This window comes from Terrapene carolina, unplaced genomic scaffold (genome assembly GCF_002925995.2).
Source record: "Terrapene carolina triunguis isolate 2854851 unplaced genomic scaffold, T_m_triunguis-2.0 Scaffold131, whole genome shotgun sequence".
Taxonomy (NCBI): Eukaryota; Metazoa; Chordata; order Testudines; family Emydidae; genus Terrapene; species Terrapene triunguis.
The window spans coordinates 26,842,499-26,865,248 of NW_020664482.1; the positions used below are offsets into that span (position 1 = coordinate 26,842,499).

Consider the following 22,750-nt stretch of genomic DNA (forward strand, 5'->3'; position numbering starts at 1 on the left):
TTTTATTAGTCCTTTTGCCACTGCAACTCAAACCAGTCATGAAACTCAAACCAGTCATGAAACGATGCTAATCTATGTCCAAAAATAGCAGCCTCTCTGCATACCCCTCCTCTCAGTCTCCCTTTCAAACGTTGGACATCAGTACTTTTATTCTTTTCTGAGTTTCAAGCTTACTACCTATTGTTGTTCCACCATGAAGGCTGGAATACCAGCCTTTATAGCAGGAATTCTTGGTGGCATTGGTGTTCTACTGTTTCTCATAGCTTTTGGGACAGATTATTGGCTCCTAGCAACAGAGACCTGTGGAATCTTTGAACCTGAAAATAAAACTCTACACACCACAGAGGTAAAAACTAGAAATCTTGTGATATTCTGCAAGTTAAAAAAATACAGTTTTAAAATAACTTGCTATAGAAATTTTTAAAACCAACACAAATGCTCTAAGTGTTGGTGCTGGTTGTTTTAAGCCAATGGTAATATGTGCTTATTGTATATACATTCGATGTATAAAAACTCAACTCAGCCTTACCTATAAAGTCACAACCTGCATCTCAATAAAGTGTATCATTGATAAAGACTTGAAGCAAAATATGCATAGGAAGCCATTACAGGAAACACTTCTGTATTCTGATAGCTATGGAGCAGAAAGTTGAAATGTGAAAATGTAATACATTTATTTGCTGATACTAGCATTAGCCACTAAAGAGAAACTGTATTATACTGAGCTTCATATAATAAAATGATATTTTATTGCTAACTTCTAATATGGCTCTTTAGAAACCCTGATTTTAGCTGAATTTGCTTATGGTGAAACTGTTCAGTAAATGCTATGCAATAACAGCTGGATCAGCTCTCTGATTTTTTAAATTCTTCTTAAAAATTTTCATGCTGGTCAATGTGTGTAGTATTATTAACACTTGTCAGAACTATCCCTCTGTTATGCAGAATTTTCTTTAATGTCCAAACCAATTACGTTTGCTTTTTCTGTTTAATGATTCACTTTTGGAAAACTTTATGGTGTCAACAATAAGTGTCTTCAGTTCCAGGGTTTCATAATAAAGTGTAGGTTTTTGGCTGCATCGGCCATATTTCCAAATGACTCTTCATATAGAAAGCAGACATCCCAGCAGAATTCATCGTTGTATAAAACAGTATAATAAAGCTGAAGAGGGCAGAGAGCAAAAGTTTCGCAGGCATAAAAGTCCAGCTCCATTTTGTTTCACTTAGAAATGAAACAGCAACATGAGAGGTTTCAGAATATTTTAAAATTACTCTGTTATCACTAGTGTGAAAAAGGTTTCAGGCTAGAAGTGTTGCACTGTCTTAAATAAAATAAACATCTCAAATATTCAAGATATGTGATTAGGCCCACTGTCTGCTTGACATAGGAAACTGGCCGAGGGATCCCGAAAGTGCCAGTCAGAGCAGCATTCACTGTTGTTTCTGAGGTTATCATTTTTATTTTAATCAATGGTTTTATACTTGGATTATTGCTCCCTGCTCTATGCTCCATACTCTTCACCGCCATAGACACACTCTCTACCCCTTTTTAAACTGGCAGGCTCTACTTATGTCCATTGAGTGTCTTGATTGTATCTTAGCTATCAACAGTCATCAAAACTAGCGTAGATTTAACGAGTCAGCAGAGTCACCCTGTTGATGGCATGTGCCTCTTGCACATCATTGCAGTCAAGGCTCATAGCTGATCCTGAAAGAAGCAGCTCTTCCAGATGAGCCAAGGGAGTGTGTCTCTGGTCAACCCAATAGGACCCGTGTATTGATATTTGGTATGTAAGGACTCCAGGGCTTGGAAAGCTTTTGTGATGTCTCTCTGCTGGGCCCCAACTACCTTTCTCCCCTTTGAAATAAGGGGAGCTAACCTTGAGAGATGCTGAGTGCCGCAAATCCCATTTAACACAATACTTTCCAGGAGGTGTTCTGCCAATCATAAGATCAAGCTCTATAGCAATAATGTTGATGCTCCATCAAACGGTATTGGCTAAAGATAAGTGTTTTTAATTACAGCTTTAATTATTTTCCTAACAAGTTAACTCACAGCATAGACAGTACAGTCCTCCTGACATGACTTGTGTGTCATTTTTGTAGAACTTTCATACAAGTTACAATAAATGAGAAATTGGTGCAAATTAATCAAGATAAGTGTGTGTCAGCAGTCATAGTTGAACTCATGAGGAGACTGATATGGACAAAGAGTAACTTCTGTCTGAGATAAACTAAGCACAGCTCCCACTGATTTGACCAGAGAGAGGGGGAGACCTTTTTGGGTCATCCAATAGAAGGAGTTAATGAGAGGTTTAGAGATGGTAGTAATTTTGATGCATAAAGACTGCAAGATGGGATCTGCACAGGATAAAAAATATCCTTCTTTCTCAGTGATCTGAAGAAATGTTTCACTTACCAGAAAGTTAGGAAAGCCGCAGATAAAGGCCTGAAGTCAATGGCATTCTGTATAGCCAAGGAGGTCTGTATTAATGGAGTCCAATTCAACATGCTAAAATGTTACTCTTGTTTGTAATTTTGACAATGCAACCCCCTCCATCCCAAAACCAGGGCCGGCTCTGGCTTTTTTGCCGCCCTAGGCAAAAAAGCCTCCGGCCGCCCGCGCCCCGCGGGGGGAGGGCGCCGGGGGGGAGGGCGGCCGGAGCCCTGGGAGGAGGGCGGCGAGCCCCGGCGGGGGCTCTGCTCTCCCCCCGGCGGCCAGAGCGCAGGGCGGCGAGCCCCGGCAGGCCGGGGGGAGGGCGGCGAGGGGGGCGGCGAGCCCGGCTGTGGCCCCGCTCTCCCCGGCGGCCGGAGCACCGCGCCACCCCCCTCCAGGTGCCGCCCCAAGCACCAGCTTGGGTGCCTGGTGCCTGGAGCCGGTCCTGCCCAAAACACTCCCTCTGGGGTGACCAGATGTCCCGATTTTATAGGGACAGTCCCGATTTTTGGGTCTTTTTCTTATATAGGCTCCCATTACTCCCCACCCTCCGTCCTATTTTTCACATTTGCTGTCTGGTCACCCTAACTCCCTCCCTCAAAAACTGATTTGCCAGCTTAGTAACTAAGCCAATAGTAAAGATGAATTCCATGTTATTTGTAGTTAATACAGTTTCATAGGCTTGTGCTTTATTCTCTTGCAGGATGTGGTTTTGAGAGAGGTCAGAAAAGAGATCCTCACTTTTCACCATGAAGGTTTCTTTTGGAGATGCTGGTTCTATGGCGAGGATTACGAGGAGACCATATGGAACTTCTGGTTCAGTGAGTGTTACTGATACATTTTATAGCTTTGTTTAGCAATGTTTTAAGGGGCTGGATCTGACATCAATGGTAGTTTATTATAGTGTCCATGTTGCTGTGATTATGGTTGTGTCAGCACTTCTATTATAAAACTCTAATTCCACCAGATTATAATTGAGCTATAAAAATACAATCTGGACTGCAAGTCAGTGAGGGAGGTCTCTCCCAACTGAGAAGCAAGCTGTCTTTACATTTATTTTATTTTCCACGGAATCTGCATGGCCATTTTAAAATAGGAGAAAACCCAAAGCTATCCCTAAATTCCCCCTGATCAGGACACTCTGTGCTCCATTTAACGCTGAAATTTTTGGTCTCAGATGGTCTTTTACAGTCTTCTAGGAGCATAGCAACTCACCCATTTTCTCCCTTTTTAAATAAAATCTTCTCCAACAGGGACAGAGCTCCCACTCATACCCCTATTGCTCATACCCCTACTCATGTAGTCACCAGAGGGGCTTGCTAGACTAGAACCCTGTGGCTCTCTGCCCTTTTATCTTTACTGTCCTATTAATGTCTTCATCCTATGAGGTGTCCAGTGCCCTCAGTTCTCATTGACTACAATTTGTGGGGCACTCTGGTCAATGCAGGAGAGGCTAAGCACCAGGTAGGATCAGACCCATATAAATCTGTGTGTAAATGCAATCAGGACACTTCTTTTACAGCATTGTCTATTTCCCTTTTTTCATGGAAATTATGAGAATCAGCGCACCCACTAATAGTAAACACAGATGATAGCAAAATCCATCTTTTTGAAAGTACGCTAATTAGTTGGAAAACAACTTTAAGCAGAATGGAGAAGTCTAATCTTGCAAACCTCAGATTTGCCAGCTGGAATCCAGCTCATCTGATAGCTGTTAGGTGGTCCATGTGAAGTGAATTTGGTGGTCTCAGTAAGACAGGTGTTCACGTATAAAATAACTGCCATCACAGTTGACACTAACTAGCACCCTTTGTTGACAGTAGAGAAGCTAAGGACTGAATGGAACATGAAGACTGAGCTGTCTTTTCTTTCCTAGAGGTGGTTGGGTTCACTGGTGTGGCAGTACTTGTACTGCTGATGCCCCAGTTATATCTGCTCTGTAGATAATTAGAGGGCTTCAGTGTCCCAGGCTACCAAAACCTTAGATAAACACTAAAAAGAATGTACTCAAACAGTCTCTGTAAAGCTTTAAAGTACTATATAAACCTAGGCTTCTAAAGGTCTCCCAATCATACAGTTAACTGTCATTCACACAGCCACCATTTTCTGTGACATCTCTCCTGGGAGGGCAAGCCCTCAGGCAGTGATGCCACCAGACCTTAATTTGTGCTGGGGCTTGCTGGAGCTCAGCCCCAGGAAATGGCTGAGATGAGCAGTTATGAGGGTTTGACTCCTGGATGGCCTCTTTTCTCGCCGGGCACAGCCCTAGCACCTCTTCTGTCAGTTGTGCAAGGTGCGACCTGGCATGTACAGTGTGTGAGAGGTCATGCTGTGCGCTGGATGCCATTTTCAGTCCTGGAACCTCTTTCTTTACAAATTAAGCACCGAATGTCACCAAGATCTGCCTATCACTGTTTCTGAGTCAGCAGTATCACTTTCAGGAGTACTGCATTAGGGTGGGGTATGGCACTTTATGGAATAACATCAGAGAAAATGAAACTGATGGGCATTCAAAGGCTGAGAAGAGTCAACAAAACAGACAACCAACTCTCAGATAGTTGAGTTATTCAATGTTCATCTGTGCCTGACGTTTCCTAAAGTGGTTAAGTCCCTCTCTAAACTACACATAGTGGGGTCACCACAAAATGTGATCAAATGATAGCAAATTTACCATATGATCATGAAGTTAACAGTGCAGCTCTGTCAGGAACCGACAGTTAATTTACTACACGATGATCAACATATCAGGTGATTCCTACTCTTTGTAAACTACTGTATATTTTAGGATATGGTTGTCTCCATTATAAAATTAATATTTGCTAGAGTTGGTTGAAATTTTTCATACAAAAAGTGTTTCTGATAAAAAAGTGTCCTGAGAAGATTTACTATCCAATTGCATTACATGGGAATCCATGATATAATATAATGTTACGTGAAGTAAAATGATGAAATAAATCACCAGTTGGAATCCTGTTAATAACACTATTATTAGATAACTGGAAAATCTGTATTATTTCTTTAGGTATTTATTGTAATAGGATTGATCATGGCAAATTAGTTTGCTGCTATTGTGGATGTAATAATTAATTCAATAAGTATTCCATAATTAATTTAGTATGAACTAATGTCCACCTATTATAACTGTTCCTATGAGCTGGGGAACATTTAAAAATAAGTGGCCAATCATTAATTAATTCATTTAACATTAATTCTATTACCATTAATCACGATAAGCCTCAGTGGTATTAATATTGATGGGATACTTCCATTGTAATTGTGCTTTCCTTTCCCACAAACTGGAGATGCTATATGGTAGGTAGCTCTAGTATCCAATTTTTTTAATCACTTCTAGACAGAATGGAAAAAAACCTAGGCATGGGGAGAATTATTCTAATTTGAACAAATCCATATTCCTATGATTTTGTCTGGCTCAAGTTAATTTTTGAGGGAATTAAAACTGGCTGTGTAATGTTCTCAACTCCTGTTACATCCTATCTATCTCATTTTGCATTTAGAACATGTTTAACTTATACTTTACTCGTATCCCTTTTATGCCAATGAGTGTTTGGCAGGTTTTGCAGGATTGGACATTTTATCTGAGTATAAAGGTTGTCATTTTGCATATAATAAAAGTGAAATGCTATTTATTCTTCATTTCTTTTTCAGTTAGCCAAGCACATCCCAAGTATTGCATGCATGGCTACCTGTTTCCTATGCCCATTGCTCTTGGACCTTTCCCACATCCTTCCTATGATGCAACCGCAGGTTAGTACTTAACCAGCTGTGTTCACCTCTTCTTTTCACAGGGATCCAATAGAGTGCTCAGATGTGTGGATCTGTACTGTAATTACCTTGGTGGCCTTGACCTTATTTCCTACCATTACAAATTTGCATGGGGGCATAAGAGAAAGTGGGGGCACACTCCCCTTTTCAGAGGCTATATAAGTTCTGGCCACAGCTGCAGCCCCATAATTTAAGGAAGCAAAGGGGGCTGTGCTCCAGATGCTTCCCTCTGAGACCAACCATATGGAGGGTATGTAGGGAGTAAATGGAGCCAGGACTCCAGCCCCTCAATGCATGCCAGCCAGCACAGCTATCCTACACCCTTCTAATGAATCTAATAAATTACTTCTCTCCAGTACAACTCGTTCACCTGCACATCTACCAATGTGATATATGCCATCATGTGCCAGTAATGCCCCTCTGCCATGTACATTGGCCAAACTGGACAGTCTCTACGCAAAAGAATAAACGGACACAAATCTGACATCAGGAATCATAACATTCAAAAACCAGTAGGAGAGCACTTCAACCTCTCTGACCACTCAGTAACAGATTTAAAGGTGGCAATTTTGCAACAGAAAAGCTTCAAAAACAGACTCCAACAAGAAACTGCTGAACTTGAATTAATATGCAAACTAGATACTATCAATTTAGGCTTAAATAGAGACTGAGAATGACTGAGCCATTACACACATTGAATCTATTTCCCCATGTTAAGTATCCTCACACCTTCTTGTCAAACTGTCTTAAATGGGCCATCTTGATTATCACTACAAAAGTTTTTTTTCTCCTGCTGACAATAGCTCATCTTAATTAATTATCCTCTTAGAGTTGGTAGGGGAACTCCCACCTTTTCATGTTCTCTGTATGTATATATATCTCCTCACTATATGTTCCATTCTATGCATCCAATGAAGTGGGCTGTAGCCCACGAAAGCTTATGCTCAAATAAATTTGTTAATCCCTAAGGGTACGTCTACACTACCCACCAGATCGGCAGGTAGCGTTCAATCTATTGGGGATCGATTTATTGGGTGTAGTGTAGTCGTGATAAATCGATCCCCGATTGCTCTCCCATCGACTGCTGAACTCCAGCTCGGCGAGAGGTGGAAGCAAAGTCGACGGGGGAGCCACGGCCGTCGATCCTGTGCCGCAAGGATGTGAAGTAAGTGATTCTAAGTCGATCTAAGATACATCGACTTCAGCTACGCTATTCTCGTAGCTGAAATTGCGTATCTTTGATCGATCCCCCCACCGTTGTGTAGACCAGGCCTAAGGTGCCACAAGTACTCCTGTTCTTTTTGCGGATAGAGACTAACACGGCTGCGACTCTGAAACCAGTACAACTGTAGCGTCTTGGATACACACCCACTAATGCAACAGCCTTACTTGGACTACATGATAAAATCATGATCTAGCGCTCCTTTGTGAAGGGTGTTTTCCATAGGATCTTACCTCCCTTGCTATTAATCCCTCAACTCTACCAGGGATAAACTAACACACCATGGTAGAAAGCACACTAGGAACTCACACTTGGATAGGTCACTGGAAACTCTCTGTTATGCTTTATTAGAAACTCATGATGAAAGAGGTGCAACTGAATGCCAGCAACAAAAGAGCAGCTTGTTGTTTTGTTGAGTCCCCAGAAGCAAACTGCCCACCAGCAGGAATCTGTTATAGACCTGGGTCACACTGGTCTCCTTAGGATGAAGGCTCTGAATATAGACTTAAGGCTAGATAGATCATGACTTTATGATCCACCCTGAGTGAGGGGCAGCTGCAGCTGCACTGTTCCAGGAGCAGACCTGGGAACTGAATTGTGACAGAACCTGTTCCCCACTTGCTGCCCATCCCCAGGGAAAATTATTTCATCCCTTTATGCAGAGCAGTTTTCTCCCCCTTTATGGCAGATGGGGCAATTTCCTGCAATATTCTTGAAAAATCATGTTGAATTAAGTTTAGGTATATCTAGAATCCATCATATTAATTATTGTGAGGCCAGGATTGTATCTGTCTAGGAGAGCCGTAGGGTGTGAGCCCTGGGAAGAGTTATAAACTTCAAAGGGCTATACTGAACAATGGGCCAGTCAAGAAAGGACTGTTGGACAAAGGTTAAGTGGTTTGCCTGGGGAATCTCAAGTGGGAGGTGAATGCAAATTCCCCACCTCCAGTTATGCAAAAAAGCAGCTTTTGGAAGCTCCATCTTACCTGTTCATGAAGATCCAAGGCCCAAGCTATATAAAGGCAACATTAATCTATGTATAAGTGTGCTTGTTCTGAGCTAAGGCTGTTATGAATTTGTAACCACAGAAAACCCCTTTGTGGGGTTTGAAGGACTGACTCCTACCAGAGCCCTTGTGGAGATGGGGGGTGATCTCTTGTTAAGCTGATTGGCAGGAGTGTAAGGTTCGTTCTTATTGTTTTTAACATGTTTTCTCTGTAATGCTTTTACCTTGAGAATAAATGTGTTTGCTTAGAAAGAGCTGTGTGGTAACCACACACGTTTGCTTAGAAAGGGCTGTGTGGGAAATTAGGCTGTTCATAGGCTCTGAAGAGAGAGAGCAAAGCACAGAAGCTGGATTGGTTAGGCAGTCTGACTTGTTGGGAGTATCACAGTGTAGGCAGGGAACTGTGCAGCCTGGAAAAACCCCAGTCAGAAGAGACAGAGACATGGGGCTGTGCCCAAGAGAGCTGACAGCTGGGGGGAGCTGGAAGCCTAACAGTGGGTACCCTTGCTGGACTGTGGAGCGGGATATAGGTGCAGTTGCCCTGAACTGTGACGCCCCCTTCCCCTGCTTTGTTCAGCAGCTTACTCCAGCCAGCAAGTAAGTGTGGTGGAACCAAAGCGTTCCTGCTTCTCACTGCTCTCCAACCCTCCTTGCCCTCTTCCTCCCAGGGAGGAGCATTGGGCAAGTAGTTCCTGCTCTCCCCAGTGCAACCGGATTTATGATCTGGGCAAGGAGTAATGAGCGTTATATTTACCCTTATTCCCCTGCCTGGCTGAGTACTGGTGTGTGCCAGTCTAGCACTGAGTGATTCCCACAATGTCTGACTTAACACTGAATGAACTGTAGTGTTGTTGGGTGGGTTTTGTTAAAAGAAAAAGCACTAAAAACTATACTTAAAAGACCTACATTGGCAAAACAAAATGAGCCTTTACTAAAGTAGAGAAAATCAGTTAAACCAACACATTCAAATTGATTTCCCCCCAGTGTTTTCCCTGGATTTCCATCCCCATATATTTTTGGATTTCGGCAATGAATTAGCTGCTGTTTGGAATTTGAATTTAATTGGTGGCAGAGGACAGAATTAATCCACTAGTCTTTTTTAAAATTAATTGATTTCTTTAAATAGTACACATCCCTCTGCTTTACCTCCTGGGACCTGGGGCAGGTGTACTGTACAAACAAACATCTTGACCTTTTCCTTAGCCTTTAGCAATATTGTTTTTTATGGGGAATTCATTAAAAAAATTTGTCTGTTTTTTTTTCTGTGCTGTGTATGATTTCTGCCTCAGGGAGGACACTGCAGTATAAAATGGATATGATGTGTTTGTTGACAGTAAAGTGAGTAGCACATTTCAGGCTCCATTGTAGACTCTGTATAAAAACACCATTGAGAGTTAGTTAAGTAGTAGTGGTTTTTTTTCTTTTTCTTTTTTTCTTACAAGAGACAGTCAGGGTTACCAGTTTCTGAATGATTTTACTAATAAACAGACTAACTTTTCTGAGCTAAATAAAGGGCCCTCAAGCCATCTGTTCCTGTCTGTCAGTCCTTGCTCTGAAACAAACCCCTCAGCTGCCTCTTACGAATCTTTTCTGAGACTGACTTCTGAAAGGCTGTTAGATTACTTCAAGTGCCATGTGTGAGCAAAAATTTATACAAAGAAATATCTTCTCCTATAACCCTGTCCCTTAGTCTATCTGAAAGGAACGTGTTACTCACCCCAGGACCTGTTAGATCATGTTGTTCTATAGGAGACAGAGCGATAACACTAGAGTGGTGGTATGGGGATGTTCTCTGCATAGTGTAGTTCTTGCCCCATGTTTAGCATTCAGTCCTTGCTGTGTCCCTGTCTATAGAGTTAGTCTTAATTATATAACCACTCACATCCAGGTTTACAACGCTATTCCTCACCTCTAACATCAGGATGTAATAATGCTTATGTACACAATGGGTGTTGAGAAGCTAACTTAATTCACTCTAAAGTATTTGAGATCTGTAGACAGAAAGTGCTAGTTAAGAGTACAGTATTGTTTTCTTTCAAGTAAGAAAGTGTTTATATGTAAAATACCATAGAGCGGGAGGATGCCCAAGGAAAGAATGAATGACTATGGGCCATATCATAGTGAATAGGATGTAACTCAGGGCAGAATTTGGGGTGATGTGTTGTTAAGATATATACATGAATCATGGGATTTCTTTAAAGGTTCAAGATTCTTTTACTAAATGGATTCCTTGTCAGACTGGTTTAAAATGAGTAAAATGTGTCTGCTGTATATCATTTTTATTTCATGTGTGAATGATGACAGAATTGCCCATTTTCTCCCGCTTAAGTCAAATGGTCATAACTGCTGCTCCACAGACACAGTGCACAAAGTGGAAGATGATAGTATGAGGGGGGTGGATGGCTGAAGAGATTCGCGGTGGGCTATGGAGCCTTTTCACCTGTTTGAATCTAGCCTGGGATTGTGGTATTCACTGAAAGTTATTCCCATCAGATGGTGTTCAGTGAAATAAGTTGGTGATCAGGCCTGTTCTTAGTGGGAAAGTGCCCACTACACAAAAACACCACAGTTGGCACTAACTAGCACTGTTGCTTGAAGTCATAGCAGAAAATTCAAGACTCAATGGGTCAAAGAATCTGAATCCCCTCCACTAGTTGTGATCCTTCTGGTTCAGGAGGGAAGGCAAATTAGAGCACTGAAAAGCTTGCACTGCTGCTTTCTGTGTTTCACCTGCTCTGTGGGTAAATATGGCTCAATTCTCCAGGATCATGAACCTGGCATCTTTAACTAATGCTAAGTAAAGGGAAGGGATGGCGGGAGAAAAGAGGAGATGATTCTATGTCTTTGAGTTTAGTTTCCATTTCTTTCTTTCCTACCCCAAGCTTGTTGCTCTCCCACAAAGCTTGTGCCATATTTTACCCTGGCAATCAAAACCCTTTTGTGCCAGGCCTTCCTGACACACCCATTGGAGTTCTGCTATTCATCCCAGGCCCATTATTTATGGTATGAAGTACATGACAAATAAGCTAAACCTTTACAAGTGCTGGTCATATGGTATATCTGAGGACACTAGGGAGTTAGTAACATGCCTGATACAACTCTTCTCAACAAGAACAACTCAATAAGTCTAATAAAATATTTAAAAATTGTTCATAATCCTGATATTCATTACAGCAAGGTTATTATTTTTATGGTTGCTGAAACTGGACTTATATGCGTCAGTTTCACACAGACTTCTGAAAACTGATCTGATTATGTGGGTTTCCTTTCCTTTCCTATAACTTTATTCTTTCCCATTGTACAGTGTACAGAGGTTTCTGGACTGCATTCATCATACTAGCTGTCGCTGCCAGTCTGGTGGGAGGATTCCTGTTGGTGTGTGGTGTGCCCTTTTTCAATGCTAGATTCTATAAAGTAGGAGGTGGATTCCTCATCACATCTGGTAAGCTGCCAAGTCATGGTAATTGGATATACTAGCGTCTGGAATGCTGAAACCAAGTTTCTCTTTGTGTGTGTGTGTGTGTGTGTGTGTGTGTGTGTGTGTGTGTATGAAAAGGGTAGGAACTCTAATCATGAGGAACGACAGTAGAAAGATATGAGCTCTGGTAAATTATGTATGAAAATTTAAGCACTGACTTTGGAGAAACTGTATTTCCCCTCCACTCTAAAAAATGAATTTTGTTCAATGAAGTTTTAGAAAGATATTGCTTTGCCATAAAAGACTTTACTTTTCAGAAATGCATTTTTTTTCTTCTTGTGTAAGGCTCCGATTTTGTTATGCAATCCGCTGGGAAAGACCTCTGAGCCTAGATGGAGTCTATGGCCATTGTATTATTGGACAGTAATTAGCTAGGCCCCAGTCCTGCAATGCAATCTTCTAATTTGGACCACTGTTGTATATTGCCCTCAACAGTGGACAGAAATAAACATTTATACACTATTAATAAAAATCCACTGTGAAATAAAACTAGAGGAACACATTCAAATAAAATCTGAAAATTATATAAAGCAGCATCAAGTCAGGAAAAAGAACTAGAAACATTCATTTATTCACCCTTCATGGTAACCTTATTAATTACTCCACTGTAGTGTTATTAGAACCTAGAATAACAAGACATTTTTTCTCTTTCTCTTTTTGGGATTGGTGGGATTATTTTGGGGGGATTTGTTGGGATTGGTGAATTTGTTTAACTAAAGTAAATCATTGTTTTAAACCTTTGACCAAAAATCATAAACCTTGTAAGCAGACAAAAGTTTGGTTAACTTCTCTTTATATATATGGCACTCTTTATGGGATCAGGGAAAACCAATGGAATTATCTTAATTTTTTTCAGGCCCTAATTCGTTAAAACACTTAAGCACATGCGTAACTTGCAGCATGCAAGTAGCCATTTGAAGTCATTGGGAAATACTCTGTGAAATAGGCCACTATTTCAAAAAAAGTTGAATAGATTTTAAAGGAAGTAAAATTCTGTACTTAAAAAAGAAGAATAAAACTAACTCCCTACATTTCACTGTTGGTGTTTTATTTTAGTCTTTAGTTGACAACTTTTTCATTAAAAACCAGGACATAGAATTTCACAGTTCTTAAAAAACCTGATTGTGCACCACATAACCTCTTGGCTTTAGCCAAAGATACTTCTCTTAAATAAAATTTGTGCTAATGCTGTCTCAATTTAAGCAGCAGTCGTTATTATTACCTATCATTAGACTAAATCGGTTCCTTGGGAGCTGTCCTAGGTAAGCAGATTTCTTGTTAAGCGATTTATTACTATACAGGCGAGTCTCATCTTACGCGGGGGTTCCGTTCCGCGGTCAGCGCATAAAGCGAAAACCGCATATAGTCAAAATTACATTGAGTTGAATGGTGGGCGGAATCGCCCGCACTACAGGTACAGTATTAAAATTGTTATTTTTCTCTTTTTTGTTTTTTTGTTTTTGTTTTTGCCGACCGTGTAAAGCTGAAATCGCGCATGTTAAATGCACATAAGATGCGACAGACCTGTATTTTTTATGCAAACGAGAACCGAAAGAAGGGACAACCTTGTAAAAGTGATCATTCTTGTGACATTTCCAGCAAGATTTACTCAGTGGTTCATCAGATGATTTTTGATAAACATCCAAAATGTCTGGATTCGTATTGAAACTAAGTCTCTAAAATATTTGGAATGCATTGCTCAGTAGTTATTTTCTTTGTTTCTATAAAATATAATCCGTTCTGAAAATATCTCGGTTTTTGACTCTCTATCGTTTGGATGGCAGGATTTGGTCTGATGGTACAAGAGGAAGCTGGCATTGCCTTCTACTCGTGGCCTGAAGCTCAATTTTAATTAACCTTCACAAAATGCTCTATCTTCTCAGAAGTGTGAAAACATTTGTAATTGATAGAGAGGAGTGTAGTCTAGTGATTAGATTTTGAGATTAGAAATCAGGACTCCTCAGTTCTACTCCTGCCTCTGCCACCGATTCCCTGTGTCCTAAGGAAAGTCATTATTTCATCCTTAACCTCTGTGTGCTTCAGTTTACTCTGATAAGACTTTCCTACCTCAGAGGTATGTTAGGAGGCTTAGTTAATGCGTGTAAAGCAATGTGAGATTCTTTCCTGGAAGACTCCTAATCTAACATAGATGTAAATATGCTGCAAAGCACTTTTTTTGTTTGTAAATCAGATATTCCTAAATTTCTCTTGGAAAGCAGAGATTTTACCATGTGCATTTATTATTTATTTAGATTGACAGGACCGTAAGGGGTGACTGTCTCACACTCTAGATACCCCTAACAACTACCGGTAATTAAAAATGCAATTTATGCCATCAGTATCATCTATAGAACTGAAAGCTATACTTTAAAACACACACTGTAGGAAAGAGAACCTAAAGGATGGCTTGGCTGTTTTCCTTGAGGGCAGTACTGGCACTGAAGATGAAGCCCCATCTCTAAATTATTCCATTGGCACCAGCAGACTGTGTGTCCCTACACTGCAGGGGAAATTCAGTGTTTCACAGTGAAGTTTTTATCATCCCATTGGATTCCTTGGGTTTGCTTTCCAAGAAATGGCTCTCATTATTTACTGTACTTTCAGAGGATGAGTCTGATAGCCTGCCAGCTACCATAACAAATCTTGTGCTCTGTGGGTGGTAGTCTTGAGAGCGCTTTCGGAAGAACCAGCTCATTTTGCTTGATTTATTCTGAAGGATAACTCAGTAGATAGAACCGGAAACTGCTTGACGTTTATTGCTAGTTTCATTTGTAGATCTTTTCCCCCCAGTTTAACAGTTGTCCTTGCCAACTTGCTTCCAAAAATGACTCAACCACACAAGCAGCTAACCAGGATATCATCTTTCTTTCTAGAATTTGACATGCTGTCAATAGTTTAAAGGCATCCTATGGGGAGAAAGACACTAACCGATGGCTAGTTTTCACTTGTTTCAGTAGTCAGACAACGATGTAATTAATTATAATTACTGTGTCACCACTAGGGCTGGGTGAATACTGCAAAATATTTTGCGAAAACATTGTTTGTATTTTGAAATAAATTCACTTTGACTGTATTTGTGCCCCTTTCTGTTTCAGTTCCCATGGATAATTTAGCAAGCAAGTTTAATGGTAAGAACGTATGGGTCTGATCCAAAGCCACTGAAGTCAATGGTAGGCTTTCCATTAACTCTAGTGGGCTTTGAATCAGGCTCTAAAATGGTAGGGTTAAGAGAACACGTGACCTGTTGCCCACATGCTGAGTTGAGGAGAGGCAGGGAAGGGATTGTTGGGGGAATAGCAAAGACCTGCTGCAAACAGTAGAGCTGTGAGATCTTCTCAAAGAAAAGGTCAAGAATACTTAATAATGGAAAGTGTTTGGCAACTAAATATAGGGGTTGGTACCAGCTCCCCCACAACAGAACAAACAAATACACAATAATCCAATACGTCTATATTTTTCTCTCAGCCATTCAGATCAGAATGTTATTATACAGGATTCCAAATAGTGTTGTGTGATTCCAGCCTGTTACATTTTTACACAAACGACCTGAATATTTTAACAGTGGAACATTTCTAATAACCACTCTTCAATTAAGAGGAACCATTCCAATGTTATAAGGTAATTCTACTGTGAGCAGGATGTCTGAGGTTTTGTGTGTGTTAATCTGTTCTGTAATACTAGCTTATTGCAAAATTAACGACGAACTCTATGCCAATCTTATGGCTGGAATTCTTTGTATTTTATACTCTAATTCCGTTTTTCCAAAATGAGAGCTCCACATTCAGCACTCACCAGGTATTTTGAATATAATGCATGTATTTTGTAAGACAGGTGAAAGTCAGCAGTCCATTTTCTTACCATAAGGTTCTTTAAGAAACTAGTAGTCTAGAAGGTGAATGAGACACGGATAGTTAAAGTTCAGTTTTCCTATAACTAGCAGATCAAATGAAAACTCTTTAGCTTCCAAGGAATAAGAGTTAGAGATTGAGTTCTTTCATCTGTCCCTACAATTAGCTGCTATAAAGGTGTCACAAGCATATAAAACAAGAAAAAGAAAGACACAGAGCTAGACTTCAATTTACTCACAAAGTGCTACTATCCTTTAGAGTGGGAAGACACAGAGTCAGGGGTTAGTTGTCTTGCAGTTAGCCCCTAGCTGGTGTCATCAGGGTATGAAGGAGAAAGATTTAATGCCACAAGTTCAATTTTCTTGCAATTAGCCACTCCCCAGAAGATGCCATTGACCTCATCAGCACTGCGACTGAGTTTCACAGTTAATTTTTTCCATACCAGTCTAATGAATAGAGGCAGAGGGAGAAAAAGAAAGAGATCACTCTGCTAATTTTCTAGCCAGCAGAAACCACAGAGCTATTAAGAGGAGTATATGGACTGTCTCATTTGACATGCCTGTCACTTATACTTACCAGAACCCAACACACAACAGCAGAGACAACACTGCTGCATGTGTAAGCAGGAAGATTGTCTGGTTTAGTAATCTCCTACCACTGCACTCTGCCATCTTGTCCCCACTCTTCTAAATACTGTATTAACAAAAAGCCTAACTGCAGCAAAACAATCCCCAATCCTTAACTTGACCCCCAAAGTGGCTCTTTTACTCGTTACAGTACATAGCCAGGCTCCTCATTTCATCTTTATTATGCAAGTGGCATATAGCGTTTTACAGGCACTTGCGTAAATGTCAAGGGTCTATGGGTCTGATCAATTTTTATTCATCCCTGTTTGATTTCTGCAGTTAAAATCTTAGGACTTCAATGTCCCAGTGACCTTTTTGTTCCTTCTGATGGCATCCTGAGGCAGGGGTGTTAACTCCAGTTTCAGTTCTCTGCACTTCCTCTTCTATTTTCCTATTCCATTTATCCTCTTCATTTTGTCTTCTCATTACTGTGACTGTGTAAATTCCAGGGACTCTTCTCCACCTCATTTGTAATTATTCTGATGGAGAAATTGCTTATTTTACTCTCTTTTTTTGGTCACGTTCAAAGAGTATGAAATTGTTCTTAATTTAGATTCCATTGTTACTCTGGTGCCATCATCTCCAATACTTTGTTTAATAACAAATCCTGAAGTGTGAAGAGCTGGTGCTTTTTCTAGTGAGGACTAAGGAAACATTTTCCTATTTAGCACTCTGGGAACCTGAATGTTGGATGTCATTCCTCTTCATTGGCCTCTCATGCTTTCCTATGTTGTTTATCCAGTCATCATCCAATGATAGTTATTTTCTTTCATCTTTATAGTGAAGGTATGAAATTTTCTTCTGAATATATATATTAAAAGAGAGTAGATACAAGCTAGCTCTAAATATATATGTTAGCATATCACTGTCCAATGCCCCTCAGGAATATATTTTTTTATTTAGGTCTATTAAGGTAGATATTGTATTTTAGTAAGATATGAATTGATCCTAAGAAGGATGCTTACTGAGGTTCAGTTATTATCCAATTAATTTAATTTTAAATTACATTAACAATAAAGACTTAATTACATTCTTATCAATATATTGTATTTTGTGAAGAATGTGTGACTATTAATTTATACATACAGCAATTTCCTTATAGCAAGATAATTGGTATTTTAAGCATATAACTGTCATATTCCATGTAAATTACTTATTTGCGACGCTTAATTTAAAGTGCTACCAAAAATTATAATGAACATATGGGTATTAGAACAGATAGCATTTAACTCCTTGACAGCCAGTCCCAGTAGGCACAGGGCCTTTTCCTTATAAGTCTAAAACATTAGAAAAATATAGCACTCCCCCAGTATGTTCATAGGTTCTAATTCTAAGGTACTGGAGAGATGCTCTGCAATTTTAAAAAAAGTAAGACAAATCTAATGACTTAGCGTTCATTCATACATACACACACATTTTGTATATAACACAGTGTGACTTAGCTGAAGATTATTTTGGATCCTATATATCTTCATATAGACCTTCTGTTAGGCTTTGATGCAGGAAAGCACTGAAGCATAATCTGACTCATTACATTTCTTTATTTAATGCTAACTATCATTGGCTTTACCATTGAAAAGGCACCTCTTACCTACAGTTAGCATACAGTAGTATTTGAGGTGATGTAGGTTATTTCAAATCTGTGGTATTTTACAAAACTCTGTGTGATAATGTTGACTGTCTAATGGGGACCACTGCACTAATTGTAACATAATAAATAATAAGTTTCTATGATATTTTGGAGCATGACATGGCCGTGGGCTAAACTAGAGTTTTGTGACAGGGGAAGGGGTCTCCTCTTTTTCAAATAATCCACCTACATGATAAAGATGGGTCATACTTTGGAATCTTAAGTCTCCATCTTTTGAATTTGGGGAAGGAAGTTTCTGATTAGGATACCTGGATGTGAACCCGTTCTGGGTTGGATCCAGATCTGGTAGGCAACTATTTTCCAGTTCTGTTTCAGATGCAGCTGGAATCTCACGAAAAAGCTGACCTCGTGGTGTTTTCCCCATTTATGAATGTGGAAATCTAATGAGATCACTAGGTCTCATCTGACATTTTGAGCCAAAGTATTTTAAAAACACCTTGCAAGATTTTTGTGGCAACAAATAGGAGCACAATTTCAAAACCTTCTCCTGATGTGGCACTGAAACTGAATACTACCTTAACCCAATATCCAGATCTGACTGTGATCTTAGTCCATTTCTGGCAAGTGGCTGTAGAGGAGGCTTATCAAGGTATTGCTTGAGGATATGGGTAATACTCCCCCAAAACTGTACCATCCCCCAAGAATTCTTACCTTCATAGACATTTCTAGCTGTGGTGTAAATTATTTATTTATTATTATTATTATTAAACAATCTACCTGAGATTATGTAGAGTGGCTTTACTTGACTTTTCTATGTTCTTATATTGTATTTCCTAGTGAAATACTATCTTCTAGGCCCAGTGTCATGTGTTTTTTTTGATACTTTGTTCCAATGCTTAAGAAAACATCATACAAGATGAAAAAAGGCAGTTCACCAGAGCTTGTAGCAGCTACTGCACTTGGTCTATCCATCATGGATTCTGTTTTCTCTGTCCGGCCACGGAAGTAACTACAGAGCAATGTTATGCAAAATGATTCTTACCATCAGCAAATTCATATCCCCAAATTTTTGCATTTCTTGTGGAAAGCAAAGCCAGTTCTGGCTGGAATGTCTGATTTGTTCTTTTCGAGAAGATAAAAAGAAGTTTTTTTGTTTTCATCTTGGCCCATGTTTCATTCCACTCTTGCCAGGCAAAAAAGCCTCTGATGAAAATGGAAATGATACACATTTTTCCAAATTTGGATCAAATATTGCAAAATTTATCCATTTTTCAAAATTAACATGGCTCTAGATCCTGTTCCCACTGAAATCAATGGGAGCCTTGCAATGGCAATGAGTGAGCCAAAATGGGAAGACCATATTAAGCGTCACTTGTAAAGACGCACTGCACAGAGCCAAATTTCACCCAGTGAGAGTAGGCTCAGACCCCATACAGTGCTATCCTAGGGGCAATTTTCTAAATAATATCCAGCACTAGACTCTCATATACGGGAGCCAAAAAGTGTGGCCTGAATGACCAAAACTGAGTGGTGAGTGTAGTTTTATGTAAATATTCTGTTGATTCAATGTAAAAACATACTTGGGAATTTTTATTTATTATAAAATGTAATCAGATGATATAAATATAAATAATCTGATATAACATTTTGCACTGTTTTAAAGAAAAGAAACTCTTTACAAAGCTTGCTGCATAGTTTGAAAAGCTCAAATGCCCGTTTTTCATATTCAGTCTATTTAGTGAATGACAAGCAGCTTTAAAAACGAACACTGACATGTCGCCAGTAAAAATTCATAGACAGTATTTTGTTAATTTTATTAATGATTTCATATGCTGATCACACTTGGAAAATAATCGATCTTTGTCTCTTTTCAGGAGGTTTATTTTTCCTGCTCATATTTCTCTTTGTGATGTGGAAGGAGTTTGCAGCTGATCTCCAGAAATACATACTTCTGGAAAGAAGTGAAAAATGCATGGACGATGTCCCTGTAAATGTGTATTATGGATGGTCCTTTATGTTTGCTGCAGCTGGGGTTCCCTTGGTTTTACTTTCTGGACTTCTCTTTTACCTTGTTGGCCGAAGCATTCTGCCGGCAGTGGAGTAAACAAGCTGTGCGGCTGAAAAATCCTCTGAGAAGATCTTTGAAACCACCTGAAAATGAGGACATAACTGTTTGGGGGACTAGACAATTTTTGTAGCTTAGGTGCTTGATCAAGGGTCATTGTTAAATGATGCTAAGGAACACTGGAAATATAAACCCAGTCATTTCAAATAGAGCTGATTCTGAACCAAAACCCCAGTGCCAAAATATCCAAGTAGCTTTCCCATCCTTATCATGGGAAAGACCAAAGGTCCAGATACAAACATGTAGACCTGTAAAAACATAAATGTTCAGATTCAGACCCAAATTTTTCAGCTCTGGTTCAATTCTCACTTCAAAGTCAATGTAATACTCTCCATTTTGTAATAGACTGGGCATATCTAAAACCTGGCTGTGGGCTTCAATATTTATAAATATTCAGCGGAATAGGGATAGTATTTTGACATTTCTAGCACCCTCATTTCTTGTTAAATGTAATTAAATCTGGCTATGATGTCTATTTGTGAAAACCAATTAGGATGATTTTTTGAGCGAGCAAGCTCTCATTGACATTAAAGGAGAACTATTACATGGCTTTTAAATACAACAGGAAAATGATTTGTCAGGAGGTACAAGAATTTTTTGGCTCCTTTAAGGTCCCAAACCTGCAAATACAAATGCACATACCTAACTTTAAATATGTGAACAGCCCTCCACCTGTTACATGCATAATAAAACATATGATTACTATCATTTATCAGTTATTTATGGTATTACCCACTGTGTGCTAGGTGTTTTCCAAACACTCAAGAAATATTGTCGCTGTGAAGAGTTCACAGTCCTAGGACAGAGAAGTAGACGGAATTTAAAGAAATGGGAATGGGCACAACAATATTATTATTAGTGTTTGTTTGTTTCAGTAGTGACTTTAGGCCAACTGAGAACAGGCTCCCATTGTGCTAGGCACTGTACAAACACAGAATAAGAAACGGTCCCAAATAAGCAGATAAAAGATTTTAAGTGTCTGGATTTACTCAAGTGCATAAGGTTTGCAGGTTAGTTACAGTAAAACATGCTAATTTGAATGCACTGTATACAAGACAATTGAGATCCAAAAGGCAAACTAGTTTATATTTGTACTATACATGAGGATTTGTAAAAATATTGGAGTAATGACAAGATTTGGTGCTGTCACTATGTGTTTTGGGTTTGATCTCAATGCTTTGAAGTAATTTTTGCTAGGCCCTTGCTTGTTTTAACAATTTGCATAATGTTTGAATCAAACTTACAAAATTATGTGCTGAATTCATGAATGCCATTATTTGTACTAAACATATATCTTTAAGCTATATGCCATGCTATTGACTATGTAGTTAATTAATAATGTGATGTAAATCTATTGTAGAATGCAGTGAAAATTGTTGGAGGTATACATTATTTAGTATTACTCTTCCTAAAATATTATGAAAGTCACAGGAGCAAGTTCTAATCACTCATTTACAAAATCCATGGTATGTATAGAATGATAATTTGTAATTCCAATGTAAAAAATAATGAATAACAGACTTGGTCTGTAGTTCTCACTTAAGTAAAACTCTCATTGATCCCCATTAATGGGAGCTTTGTTTGAATAAGGATGGAGATAAACAATATCTCTTATCCTACTCCAGCAAATAGATATTTCATGACATTTAGAAATACACAGATATTTAAATGTTTTATTTGTCAATTTTAAAGGTTTTTTTAATTATATCCATTAGAGTTATGCTTGTGCCCCATCGGTTCTTCAGGTGATAATTTCTCACTATAAATTGTCTCTCTTTGGATAATTTTTGTCATTTAATTATCTAGTCAGTGGGAAGCTGAACACTTATGGCCCCAAAGAATAAAAGTATGTAATCTGGGAGCAGAAGAGGTCAAGATTTACAGTCACTTGCCTTTTGCTGATCCCATAAAACAATCCAAGCATGCAGAAATGATGAGCCCATACGAGACACCAGGGCAGAAGTACGAGAATGCAGCAAGAAATCCATCAGACTTATTGATATCTACGAAACGAAGGATCCCTGAAGTTGTGAATAGAGAAGTGAATTTTATAATATAGAATGAAATATTTATTAACTTTCTCCATCTGTTCTTTAAAAAATTTAGTTTAATGTCATCAAGGCATTTATGGAATACATTTAGTTTAATCACGCATTCATGCCTTGGGGAGTAACCGTCCCTTGGAGACCTACTCATTCTGGATCAGTCTAGAACAAGCAGTAGTTTAAAACTCAACCACTCTTTTAGAAAACACATGACTTAGACTCATGTCACAATAACTTGGGTTTTAAAACTTTTTGTATTCCAGGCATCGTGAATCATGAAGCCACGGCAATAGATGCTATATACACTAGAGTAACAGAGTAAAATAATGCATTAAAGCCTATGTTAAAATGCATCATTTATGGCTGGCTTATATGTTGACCAAACATGTCATTCTTTTGGGCTACAGAAAAGATTAGTTTATTTCTCAGCTCTTGTGTTGCCTAAGCACAGGATAACTTGTCTGGACAAAATTGTCCTTCTGAGGAATTGTTTCTTCTGAAAAGGAATTTTCAGAGAGAATCTCATGGGTTCAGTGACATAGTTTGAAAATTATAGGTGCCTCAATCTCTTTTATCTGTTGGATTTGAA

The 22,750-nt window shown here is 39.2% G+C and overlaps 1 protein-coding gene across 1 annotated transcript; it reads left to right on the forward strand.

Moving 5' to 3' along the window:
- Nucleotides 1–123: 123 nt before the first annotated feature.
- Nucleotides 124–21,634, forward strand: LOC112115798 (transmembrane protein 182-like). Its single transcript, XM_024212990.2, has 5 exons — nt 124–346; nt 3,141–3,258; nt 6,104–6,202; nt 11,753–11,890; nt 19,866–21,634. The coding sequence occupies exons 1-5, from the start codon at nt 194–196 to the stop codon at nt 20,093–20,095; spliced, it is 738 nt and encodes a 245-aa protein (XP_024068758.1). The 5' UTR covers nt 124–193; the 3' UTR covers nt 20,096–21,634.
- Nucleotides 21,635–22,750: the final 1,116 nt, after the last annotated feature.

Excerpts from the sequence above, each read along its gene's own strand:
- LOC112115798 (XM_024212990.2), top strand. The coding sequence starts at position 194 with ATGAAGGCTGGAATACCAGCCTTTATAGCAGGAATTCTTGGTGGCATT. Across the intron at positions 3,259-6,103 it reads CATATGGAACTTCTGGTTCA|TTAGCCAAGCACATCCCAAG; the intron begins GTGAGTGTTACT and ends TTTCTTTTTCAG. Across the intron at positions 6,203-11,752 it reads TTCCTATGATGCAACCGCAG|TGTACAGAGGTTTCTGGACT; the intron begins GTTAGTACTTAA and ends CCCATTGTACAG.